Here is a 12,259-nt window from a genome sequence, read left to right as displayed (position 1 = left end):
ACGAGGAGTTTGAAATGCCAAAGCCAGCTCACACTTCAACAGCATTATCAGGCTGACTCACTGCTCTCAGCCAAGGAAAAGACTGTGCAAACTTTGCTCAGGCTTTTTTCTTCCCTGCCTCATAGATGCATTTCTAATAAAACAACTTCCTTCTCGGTGTTTAGTATTTCCTCCGACGTGCAAGCCAGTCCCGGGGGATAAACAGGATCGAGTTTGCAGCTTCTGAGTTGATTTTTCTTTCCCCCCGTCCCTGGCAGCTCACCTCAACTTGGCAACTTTTTAAAGCCTTGCCTGAATATAAAGCAGGTCACAGGGATGGTCTATAAACCGATTCACGCAGCCTGCAGAATAGGCAAGGGCACTCAATGCGTTCTCTTTATCGCTCCCTCTAAATACGCTGGTGGCCGATGAAGGAAGCGGGTTGAAATCTTGTGACTTTACGGATAGTGATCCGACCGTTTTTTGGCTAGTTTGCAAATCCAGGAACCTCTGTTATTCTTTCGGAGGCTGGCATGGTGTGAGGATCCAGGACTCGACTGCTATAAATTCAAGCTCTGTTCTTAGACTACACCATGCACTGCTTTTGTAATGCAAATGGCAGGCACAAAGTGTCCCTTTGATAATGTGCAGTCAGGAGACAAAAAAAGCATTCACTGCAACAGTAAAACTAATTCATAAAGCCGAGAGACAATAGGAAAGCATTATGGATATTGAAAAAAAATAATAATTTATGGTAGATCAACTTGATCACTAATGTAAACAGTTCAAATGCAAACCAGGAGGAGGTAGGGGAAGGGGAGAGACCCAAACCTTAGCTAACCCTGGACAAGTTTGGGTAAAGCAAGGATTCAGAGCTCAGCGTAAAACTGATGTGCAGTTTGTCACTGGAGGGCTGAACCTTGGGCTTTATTCTGGTTACTGAGTCAGGTGTAGGCTGGCTTGCTCTTCAGAAACAAGAAAAGTCACAGTGTTGGTTTTTTTTTTCTTTTTATTTTGAGGTTAGAAAACAGTTAATAGCCACTCCTGAGGGCATACATTTTGGGGGGGGTAGTTTCTCTCCATCACCTACCAGAGTTTAGCTCAAGGTCATCTCACCTTGGTGCATTAGGCTGAGCTCTGGAGGAGGCAAAGGGCTGGAGGAAGGGGGATAAAAGGACTTCCGAAATGGTTCTCCCAGCGTGGTCAGCCAAGCGACGGCACTGTCGCGATAAGGGCGACGCTGGATGGTTGCCACGACATCCTTATAATGTAACATTCAACCTTTTGCTTGGGGGTTGCTGCTGGCTCTGCGCTGCGTAGGGCTGGTTGGCAGTGTTGGTGCTGAGGCTGTTTGGTGCCCTGAGGAATTAGTAATTTGGGGAGGTGAGAAGGGGTGGGTTTGCCTCCCGTTATCTCAGCAGTAAGGTCTGGGCAGGATTATTTTTCATATTTTTCTGCGACCATGACGATTGCACTGCCACGGCGGGCAAGGCAGAGAGGGAGGGAGTGTTATGATACCAGGTTACAGATAAGATAAAGTCTATCGCTGTCCTGGCATCCAGCGTTTGCAGCCTGGGGCGGAAAATTGAGGAAAGGAGTACGTTGGACAAGGGGTATCATTAAGGGACAAACTTGGATGCTTTCCATCTGGATCTACTGGAGATTTTACCATTGGCTGTAGTCAAAGGTGGTAAAAAAAGAATTTAAAAGTTTTATTGTTTGTTTTGCTAAAAATTATCTCGGCTGCATTAAAAAGGGGCTTTTATTAAGGCTGCTGCCTCTCTAAATACCATTCATAAAACAGTGAACGAGAGAATATGATGGAAAGTTACATTTTTCTCTCTGTCACTTTGATTTCTTTGTTACTGCTAAAATGACTGCTCTGACTCATATTTTGCATAGTTATTTTACCTTTTCAAATGTTCCTTAACTGTTCGTATTACCCTCGGGCAAATCCCCCAGGGATAATTTTCATTTGCATGGCGGACTTTGATGGTGTTATTAAGCAATCACTTTCTGTAGTAAGTCATTATTAAAAGTAATACCACAGAGCCTCAAAAACACATTAATGGTGCCAAACAATCCGCATTTCAGCGCTAGATTTATGGGAAGGGAAAAGCACTAGGTCTCATACCGTTCGGTGGGTGCTGCTCTGTAGTGCTGTAGCAGCAGCAGGCATGATCAGAAAATACTGGAGCAGATTCAGAGTCCTTATCTGTTGTCAGCCTTTTTCTTTCAAATGCCTTTTTTATTTTTTTTTATTAAACCTGCCTGCTTCCTACTTTTTTTTCACCTTGGATTTGCCCTTTCCTCTGGCCTTGGCAAGGAAGCCTGTCTGCAGTCTTCCAGTATCCACAAGCTGGGCTGGTTCTGGGAAGGAGGGTCAGCGTTCCCATCTGTAATCACCGTTTTATGGCTTTCACTTGAGGTGTTAATGCAGATCAAATGGGGAAACACTCCCAGTGAGAGCGTTACAGCTTCTCGCGCTGCCCTGTGTACGGTCCCAATCGTTAATTCTGATTATAAGACCTAAAGGTAACTTCTGTTTGCTCTCCTAATGCATTGCCAGCTCTCCCGGTGGTCCAGCTTCTCTTTTCTCCAATTCCCATCTTGATCAATTGTTTGCAAATAATTAAGCTTTTAAGAGATAATGGTTAGGAGCTAATGTACACAACAAAGTAAAGGTCTCAAGTCACTGTTTATTGAACAGTGGTACAATTGCTTTGATATCCCAAAGTGATCCAGAGTGATAGGTGGGACTTGCCAACGGGAGTCAGTGTGGTCTTTTTAGACACACACTTCCATAGTATATTTTTATATTTTTTTATATTTATATGTCTTATATTTTTATATATCTATATATTTAGATATATTTATTTTATATTTAGATGTTTTATGTATTTATATATTTCATAGAATATCTCAAGTTGGAAGGGACCCCTAAGGATTAAGGTCCAAGTCCCTGCTCTCACAGGACTACCTAAAATTAAACCATTTGATTAGGATATATATTATTTAATATATATTTATAGATATTTTATACATATACATGCAAATATACATATATATGCAATATATATACACATATCGCTGTGCATGTGTTTTTATCCCTTTAAACAGCCATTAGAAAGCTTTTGGAAGGCACCTGTCGTTCTTGCACGGGTGAAATAAAGACCAACAGCAACACTTTCGACCGAATTTCCTATTTCTTCTTAAAATGGCAGTTCTCAGGGTTTCCCCCTTTCTCTCTGTTGCAATGGATGTCGGCCTTTGCCTGTAGCACAGGCCTTCCTAGCCCTGTGGGTGGGAACACAACAAGGCTTTGAATGTTTTTATAGCAACCTAGCCTGTGGCATGCTGATTCTTTGTCAAGTCATTTTTATTATTTTAATTTTTTTTTTTTAGCCTACAAAGGAACAACTCGTACGATCCACAGAAAGCTTATATAATAAGGATGCCCAGCATTTTAAGATTATTTTAAACCACACCGACTCGTAGTTAAAAAGCCTGCTGCATTGTGAACCTTTAGCTAAGAGGGATTAGCTACATGAAGTCCCAGGCTATCATGTGATTATGGCAATTATAGATTTATCATGAAATTAAAAGTTTATGCTATGCTAGGCTATGAAAAAAAATAATCAGATGGCCTTAAACATACTGCAATTTGAGGAATTTGGGGTTTGGGACTTTTAAAGCAATTATTTTTACAGTGACTGTATTATTCTGATGGCTAATTTTATCCAGTCCTGTCTATTTGCAAAAAAAGTCCAGAACAATTGAAAATTGCTTAATGGAGACAGAGTTCTCAATTCCAATAGCTAGAGGCCGTCTAGTAATTATTGCTTGCTGCATGAAATTAGACACAGTTTGTTCAATTACTTAAAATTAGATCACATGTAAGGTGGCAAAGCGAAATAAGAAAAAAAAAAAAGAATAATTTTGTCCTCGCTTGATTCAAAGTAATGAAAAGGGAAGTAAGCTATAAAGATGAAAATGTTACAGATCATCTCTGTAGGGTTTGTTTTTTTTTTAAGAGAAGCAAAATGGTATTTTCAGGTAGATGGACCTAAGTCAAGTACGACTGTTTGTTGTGGATGAACATGTATATAAGGCGGACGATAAAATTCATGCTGTATTTATGCATGTGTAAAATGCAAATTACCCATTAAAAAAAAGTAAAATCCTCTTCCCTGTGTATTCCACTTTGCAATACTTGGAGCTGTTTCACATACATGCAGAAAGTACAGGGGGTAGTTTACAGGTGTGCAGGTTCTCTGTGGGCACACTGTCAAGCAACAGTATTTTTAAAAGAGAGGGAAGTTCCTCCCCATTTTGAGGGGAAAAAAATGTATCTTTTGGAGCTGATTGCCACAGCGGTGGGCTTTGAAATGGGCATGCAGGGCAAGGGGAAGCTGTGGGAGTTACTACAAAAATTCTTATCTGGTAAAGTGAGGTGATGCAGCCATGTAACACAGCATTAGGTGTCAGATTATGCTGTTTACAAGAATATATAAAATCTGCTAAATAGTTACGATACCAATAAGATGGAATTTTACGAGGTTTTAAATTCTTACACTTTACAAGGTTTCAGTTTACATCTCGTGTAATATGCTGAAGAATATATCCAAAGAATACGGGAATGTTTCGGGGGGAAAAAGAGGGATGTGTGTATAACAGCAAATACTTTGTGAAATCAACTGCTAAAACAGGATGTTGGGGTAGGTCTAACCAGTTATATCAAATTATCTTTATTGAAATGTTACTACGTACCTTGCAGCAGACCAGGTCTGAATCCAATGTGTACTGAAACTCGGGTGTCCAGGTTAGGAGCCAAACTGGATCCTCAAAACCAGGGTTTTTCCTGGGAATTGTTATGTTTGCGATGTTTGGCCATTTCCTTTTCGGATGGTGACATTTTACGTGGAGGGCAAGGACAGAAATGATATTGCTAGTGTAATTTCTAAATTTCAAACTTGGATGTGGTTTTTGCTGTTGATTTATTAAGCAATCTGTATTCATGCAGAAGTGAATTTTCTGAGAAAGCAATCAAGTTCTCACAAGAAACTTAACTTATGATTGAATTTTAACATTATCTTCAATTAAACCAGTATTTATTTTCTGTCTCTCAGGATTAGTGCAGCACAGCTATGTTAACGTCAGGCAAAAATGTGCTGATCATTGACCTTGCCTTGGCCTGCGTTCAGAACCCAGGCGTTTGTTTATGTTCAGGATGCTGATCTTATTTGTAAATTATTTTGAGGCACTGGCAAGATTTGTGTTCACTATCTCAGAAAACATCAGTCCGTTTTAGTTTTACAGAGAAGTGCTTTATCGCATTCTTTATTGTTCTGTGAAATACAGGAAAAAAAAAAGGCGATTTGACTCTAATCGGTCATTCGAGACAAGTGCAAAAACTTTCAGCTAATGCAACAAATAGCCTTCTTGAGTATCAAGGTACTGCCAGTATCCTAAGCAGTTATTTCTCCACTTCACTAATCTTTATAATTGGCTTGTCTTTTACTACCATTAATTAAGTGATGTAGTAGCCCATTAATAATTATAAAAGAGTGACACACCTCAGCATTTTCACCTTTCAATAATAGATGTCATGCTTCTGATTTGTTTTTTTTTTTAATTAAAAATAAAAAGTAGGAAAAAAAAAAGCATTGTTTTAAATGTATATATTTATTTTGGTGTCTTATAGCACCCTTACCCTTCAGAAGAACAGAAAAAGCAGTTGGCACAAGACACAGGGCTCACTATACTTCAAGTGAACAATTGGTAAGTAATTTTCCTTAGTGTTTCTATACGGCCGCTGGCACCCTCTGGCTAACGCTTTGCATTTTTGAGGACACACCTTGCCCTTGTCTGCTTCTGTCCCCCCAACAGTTTATTGATGCAAAAGTGATATAGCTGGGCGAGTGGTTTCGGTTATGGGAACTAGGAGGTTTGCTGTCACAGAAAACAAGCAGTGTTTTATTTTCCCATCGCTTTCTCAGTGGGCAGATTTCAGTGTATTCCCATTTGGGTATCGGTCCTGCTTCTGGCTGAGGATGTGTCTTCTTCAAGAGAAAGCCACATCCATTTGGAAAACTTTGGTCTTGGAAGAGGTTGAGATGTTGGGTGAAAAAAAAAGGGCAGTTGGCCCTGTTTCTGCAAAGCGTATTGTTATTTTGGGATGCTGTCATGCTTTTTTTAATGTTGTTAGTGGAGTTTTTCTTTTTGACTGACATCCTTCTCTCTCTTTACTGGTTTGGTTAAAAAGTTGAGTTGTTGAAAGCTTGAATAAACTTTGAGGACAATCTGGCTCTTTGCTGCTAAAGTACGGTGTGGAGCAATTTTATTTATTTATTCCAGCTAAGGGTTGCTGGAGCCCCTGATCTGTTTTAGTAGTGATTTGTTTGAAGGAAATCTGGATCCGTGCTGTTTCTGCAGTGGATTTGGGGTTGCTAAGTGTCCAGAACGTGGTGAAGGCAACCAGTGAAAATTACTTGTGATTTAAGTATAAAAACACAACAGCAAACCCTTAAAGAAAAGTTTGATTTATTACCCTTTGTTACTGCATCGAAATGCAGGTTTCTCCCACTATCCCAGAACAAGTGTCAATATTTGAAGTGTATTGCAATCTAATACCTTGTAAAACTAAGTGTATCTAATTAATTGTCCTAATATTTTTAGATTAGTGTTTATGATGGGAAACCTTATCCTCTTTGAAGTAATACCCAGAAAATGGCCAAGGCGAACAGCAAGCCTGCTGGCGAGAAGGGAGGGAGGAATGCCAGTTTGCAGACAAAAGTATTTTTTTCCCATTCAATAAGTGTCAGAGATTAATATTATTGAAGCTCTGATTACATGGCCTAATCCATTTTAGTGAATAAATTTGGTCTTGATGTCCATTGCACCTACATTAACAAACCCTCCTCTCTTAGAGAGAGTAGGAGCCTATGGGAGAGATTTTAGATATATTAAACCCCATTACAGAAAATGTAATTTCTGTCAATATAATCCCATGTATTCTTCAATTTAGTACTTTAGAGATAACAAGCTACTTACAATATATTTGCCTTTGGAGGATTAATTTACAAAGTGCACTATCTGGGCGACGCAGGCGGGCTCACATAAGCATAGCTTGTACAGGTTATCAATTTCTGTGACCCCACAGCAGCCCTGGGAGATCAATTTTTTGAAGCCCTTTAAGACACTGAATAAAGGAAAACGCCAAATACTTAGTATATGTGAAGTACACTTCCAAGATACTTACTTTAAAATGGAGGAATAAAAGGCACTAAAAGTAAAATACGTGTTATAAGGAAACGTAACCTGGGGTGTTTTGTCTCAGCCCGGAAAAATTAGTGTTTGCTTCAGCTTTACGTCCTCCAAACTTCACCCAGGCAATACCCTAATTTATATGGTTGTCCTTCAGTTTAACGATAGGTGCTTTGGCCAGTTGAGAACCTGTGCATGTTCATCAGGGGTCTTATTTAACAGTGGGGTGGAGCAAGCATGTGCTGCTTCGGAAGGGTCCAGGAGTGTACGGTTCGGCGTGGGCAACTATGTCCATTTAGGGTGGTCCATCAAAGAATTTTTTTTGAGATGATGAGCATGGGATGCTTTGAACTAAAGCTGGTGGAATTTTTTCCAGGGTGTTTTTCAGTATCCATTTCACCTCGAATTTGAGGAGTTTTTACTTTGGCTTGTCGTCAGATGTGTTTTTGTAAGTTCTGATGTGCAAGGAAGGGAAAAAAAAAAAAGTAGGTCAAAATACATTATAACTGAAGTCTTGTGGATGTAGGGCAGGCTTCCTCTGCTTGAGCTAGTTTGGTAATTCTGCTGTGGTGTTACAATTGTATAAATTATTGAGACAATTCCCCTTCCCTCCTCAGCCCACCAAGATTTAACATAATAGAGAGTGTTGGGGCTTTCTTAAATCACAGGTGGTGGGCAGAGATGCCAAAATATGGTCATTCAGCCCTTGCTTTTTGTAATGGGTGCTAAGGGACAAGGAGGCCATGAGGCTGTGACTGAGTGTGCAGGTTGCACACACACACATGTGCATCCTCGGGAAACATCCAGCCATGGGGTGACCAAGGAGCTACTCATCCCCTCCCAAATCCTGGGGGGTACAGAGCAACCCTCTACCAACCTTTTCCTCAACCCCTTTTGTTCTAAGGCGGTACGCAGGAGAAGAAACTCTTCTTGCCTAAATTATTTGCTGCAGGGAAGAGCTAACGTATCGTTTCTGGTTAGCTTTGCCTTTCTTCAGTGGGCTCGTAAGTCCATCAGCCACTACTTGCACAAAATTTTGCCTTCCTCCTTAGATTCTTCCCAACTTGTTAACACACATGTACATTTTTTGTATTAATGATGAGTCATTGTAAATCACTGTTGCAGAGATTAAATGAAATGCTGAAGGGCAGGCTGGGTGCAGATCAGTCATAAATTATTGGCAGCAACACAGCATGTGGGAATACATGAAATGTGCATGAAAAACATAAACTCATGTCTGGTAGCATGGTCGTTAGCCCAGACTGGGAATGCTGGATTTTCTGGATGGAATTAGAAGTTTGCCACAGAGCAGTGAGTGAAGAGAGCATTTGTTTTCTGCAGATTGAAAGCATTTGAACAATTTTTTTTGTCATATTTTGAATGCCTTTACAGTATGTGCTAGTTGCATACTTCGGTTCTTGGCCAGAATGAAAAAAATGGTGCTTTTCACATACGGTCTGCCCGGTGTTTGGCCTCCCTGGGTTGATGCACACAACTCCTATTGATGGTGGAGGAGTCACAGGAATGGGGCGATGATGTGAGACGTGCCAGAAAACCTATCAGTGGTAGGGCACATGTCTTTAAAAATACTACAGTTTTAACTTGACCCTTTTGCTTGGGTTGTTTTATTTTTTATTTAAAGCAATGAAATAATCCACGCAGAGGATTTTTCACTTTTTTTTTTTCCCACATGACGATTTTCCTTGCGAATCACCAGCGTTGCCCTTTAGGACCATCTTTTTGCCCCAGTCGGATGTTTCTGTCTTGGGAAGAGAGAGCCCTTACCGTGTTGCAAAAAGAAATCTGTGGCAGGTAGGAAGGTAGCAGAGTTCAAGATGTCGTTAGTCTAAATGAACCCTTCAGGTCTCTGTCTTTTAACCCCGCAGCAGTTTAGGGTTCGAAGCACGGTAACGTGAACTCGAAGGGGCACTTGTATAATCTTGACAGCACTGCATTTATGGACGTGGAAGGGACCTAACCTAGTACAGATTAATAAGGTGCTTTTCCCTGGTGATAAAAACTGTGATTGAAATATCCAGGAGGTGTGATCCAATTGCTTCTTCCCTCAGCTGAGAGCCGGCCAGGCTATATTGAACGATATACACAGTTTTCGTGTTTACTACATCCCAGCTGAATCTCTTCCCGTTAAGAACTAATGGTAAATAATTACTGGTGGTACTCAATGGAGAGAGCAATTCTCATCAAGGGCTGCATTAGGTGTCAGGTGCTTGTTTATGTTTTATGAAAGTCTAGGTACACACAGATAAATGTCTGTGTATTTGTAGAATAATGTGCCTATATAACCTCTCTATATGTGCATGTCTATAAGTGACTATCTCTCTATGCAGAGGTGCATACAACCGCATTAAAACGATCTTAAAAAAAAAGATTAAGTTTGAAAATTCAAATTCTTAAAGCTCCAGCCTTTTATTAGGTGTTTCCATTCTGCTTTTTTCCAAAATACCCTTGTGCTATCTAGGGCACAGACCAGACAATGATGGAGCAGCTAGTCAATATTTTATCTTACCCTCATTCTTCAGTGCTTCGTTTGCTGAGCTGTATTCACACTATGCTTGAAAATGGAATTAATAATTACTGCTGGGTTTCCTGTGGCTATAATACCCAAGTCCTCCCCTGACCTTCACTTGCCTATATATGCATACAAGGCTGTGGGTCTGCAGAATATTTTTACAGCTCCCCGGCAAAGAGAGAGCATAGTGTTGTCCCGGTTCACAGGTAAAGAAGTGAGGCTCAGGGAGGTCCAGGTCCAGCACAGCCACCGGTTTTATGTTGGTCTGGGACTGTGAGATGACTCGAAATGACAGCAAGTTATCCACATTTAAGGTCAAATGACCACTGAGTTCAGTGGAAACTCCAAATTTTTAATGCCTCGTCATCTTACATTGGCAAGGTCCAGTGCTGGGCATGGAGGAGGCGCAAGAAGTCAGTAACTGCTGGGGAAAAGTTTGGGTTCGATGCTTTCCTCAGCAGCTTCCAAGCAGTCAAAGGCAGACACAGAGCTGAAAATCCCCTTCTCCAGTGCGGCGTTCAGCTGCTTCAGCCAGGACTGCTTTGCTTTTCTTGCTGTTTGTTGCCTTATTCATTCAACTTTGACAGAGTTTATTTCCTGTAGAAATCAATTTTTCTACATTATAGTGCCCTGGCTTGTTCTTATAATAAACATAACTGTCATTGGGGTGGTTGAGGCATTGGGCCCTATCAAAAATTGTACCCCAAGCTGGTAACCGAACTGTTTGCATATAAAGAAGATTAAAGAATAGGGTGCAAGCAGCTCTAGTAATAGAGTTTCCTGACTCTTGAGTTCTTGATTTTATGACCTTGGCTTCTTTAAATGTCAATTTTGTGTATAATTTCCTAGGCTTGCAAAAAAAAAAAAAAAGACCAAACCCCAACCAAACACACTGGAAAAAATGATCAAATAATGTAAATTTCCCTAATCTCATTCTTGGCGACAGCTGAAGTTATTTGTGCTGAAACTTTATAAGGAAGAAATTTTTAAAAGGCTTCAAGACCAGCCTGAAGATGAGTTTGAAAAATCTGAGATAGGTTTGCGATAGGGATCGGACCACTTTACTGTATGGAGCACAGCCAGCTCAGGGCATAGACACCCAGAAATACTTTATTACTCTTTTAGCCCCATCACAACTCCCCTCTGGCAGGAATTTTCTCCTGCCTCTGTTTCTTTGCTCACTGGTCACTGCAGTGGTAGAGCTTCACTGCTGTAGTCGCAATGGGGCAGGGGGCGAAGCACTTTGCCGTGGCAAGGACAGGCAAGGTGCTGTGGCATGGCATGGAAGGATTTTGCACTTCTCATGGGGGATTGCTCCCCAGCACCCAGCGATGAATGGGGAGCACCAGTGCAAGGGGTGTCCTTCCCATCTGCTCGCTGGTCGTGCCTGGTCTGGCTTGCAGATGGCGGGGTTATGGCTGAAGCAGATGGGGGGATGCAGGTGGGGAGAATGCAGATGGGGAAATGCGGATAGGAGGCACAGGGGAAGATGCTGATGGGGCAGATGGGAGACGCGGATGGAGGGATGCAGATGGGGGGGATGCTCATGGGGTGGATGGGGTGGTGCAGATGGGAACAGGTGCTGATGGGGCAGATGGGAGGATGCAGATGGGGCAGATGCAGAAAGCCCCTGCCTGCCCCTCTGCAGACATGGAAGGGAAGGCGGAGCGGCTGCATGGCTCTCCGCCCTGCCAACTTTTGGGAAACAGTCCCAGGCCCTTGGTTTCCCGCTGTGATTTTTTTATCATAGCACACGTGGGGTTCAGTGCATTTAAAGCACACCCCAAACACCCCAAGTCCAAGTGATAATGTTGTTGCGTGATTCCCATGTGTTGAGCCCCACGTCAGCCCCTTGGAGGGGATGGAAAGGCTCCTTCATGGGGCTGGGTGTTTAACATAGACATCAGCTTCGCTCAGTTCCTTCTCTGAGGGTGATACTCACCCTGAGCAAAAGGCCAGCACGTGACCAGCGCACCACTTTAGTCCCACTTCAGCACTATTTTTAGGGTGTAAGTGAGGGAGGAGGCTGGCAGGGAGGGATCATAGCAAAAGCAGGTGCTGGTCCTATACGCAGGGGTGGATTTTCACCTACCAAATCACAGGCTACAAGAACTAGACAAGCTATTCGGTTTGCCACTTTGCGGAGCATGTCGCACGTGGGGGTTTTTGGTCCTAGGCGAGTAAAATATCTGCTTGTTTTCAGATGTATCTATTACTGCTTTTGTTGCAGTAAACAGATTAAACAAGAAAAGGTCAAGATGCAATTTGAATCTGTGTAAGAACATAACAAATACTTTTCTCAGTAATCAGATACAGTAAATACAAGTACTTATTTACTTGTAAATGTTAAAACATTCACAAATTATCCTCTCAACTTCAGCAATACAAACTTAACCATCAGATTTTGGAAACTATTTACTTTCCTTCTTTATGTGATTCAAGAATATGTATACAGATGTTATTTAAACACTGTTTTGTTAATGG

General features: G+C 41.5%; 1 protein-coding gene across 1 annotated transcript in view; it reads left to right on the top strand.

Annotated features, from left to right (window-relative positions):
* MEIS1 (Meis homeobox 1) overlaps positions 1-12,259 on the top strand; it is a 105,138-nt gene that overhangs the window by 79,807 nt on the left and 13,072 nt on the right. Inside the window, 1 exon segment of the mRNA XM_068396925.1 lies at positions 5,684-5,760. Coding sequence (XP_068253026.1) covers positions 5,684-5,760 — 77 coding nt within the window.

This window comes from Nyctibius grandis, chromosome 1 (genome assembly GCF_013368605.1).
Source record: "Nyctibius grandis isolate bNycGra1 chromosome 1, bNycGra1.pri, whole genome shotgun sequence".
NCBI lineage: Eukaryota > Metazoa > Chordata > Aves > Nyctibiiformes > Nyctibiidae > Nyctibius > Nyctibius grandis.
Note: the sequence above shows the minus strand (reverse complement) of the source record. Positions and strands in the feature narration are given on the sequence as shown.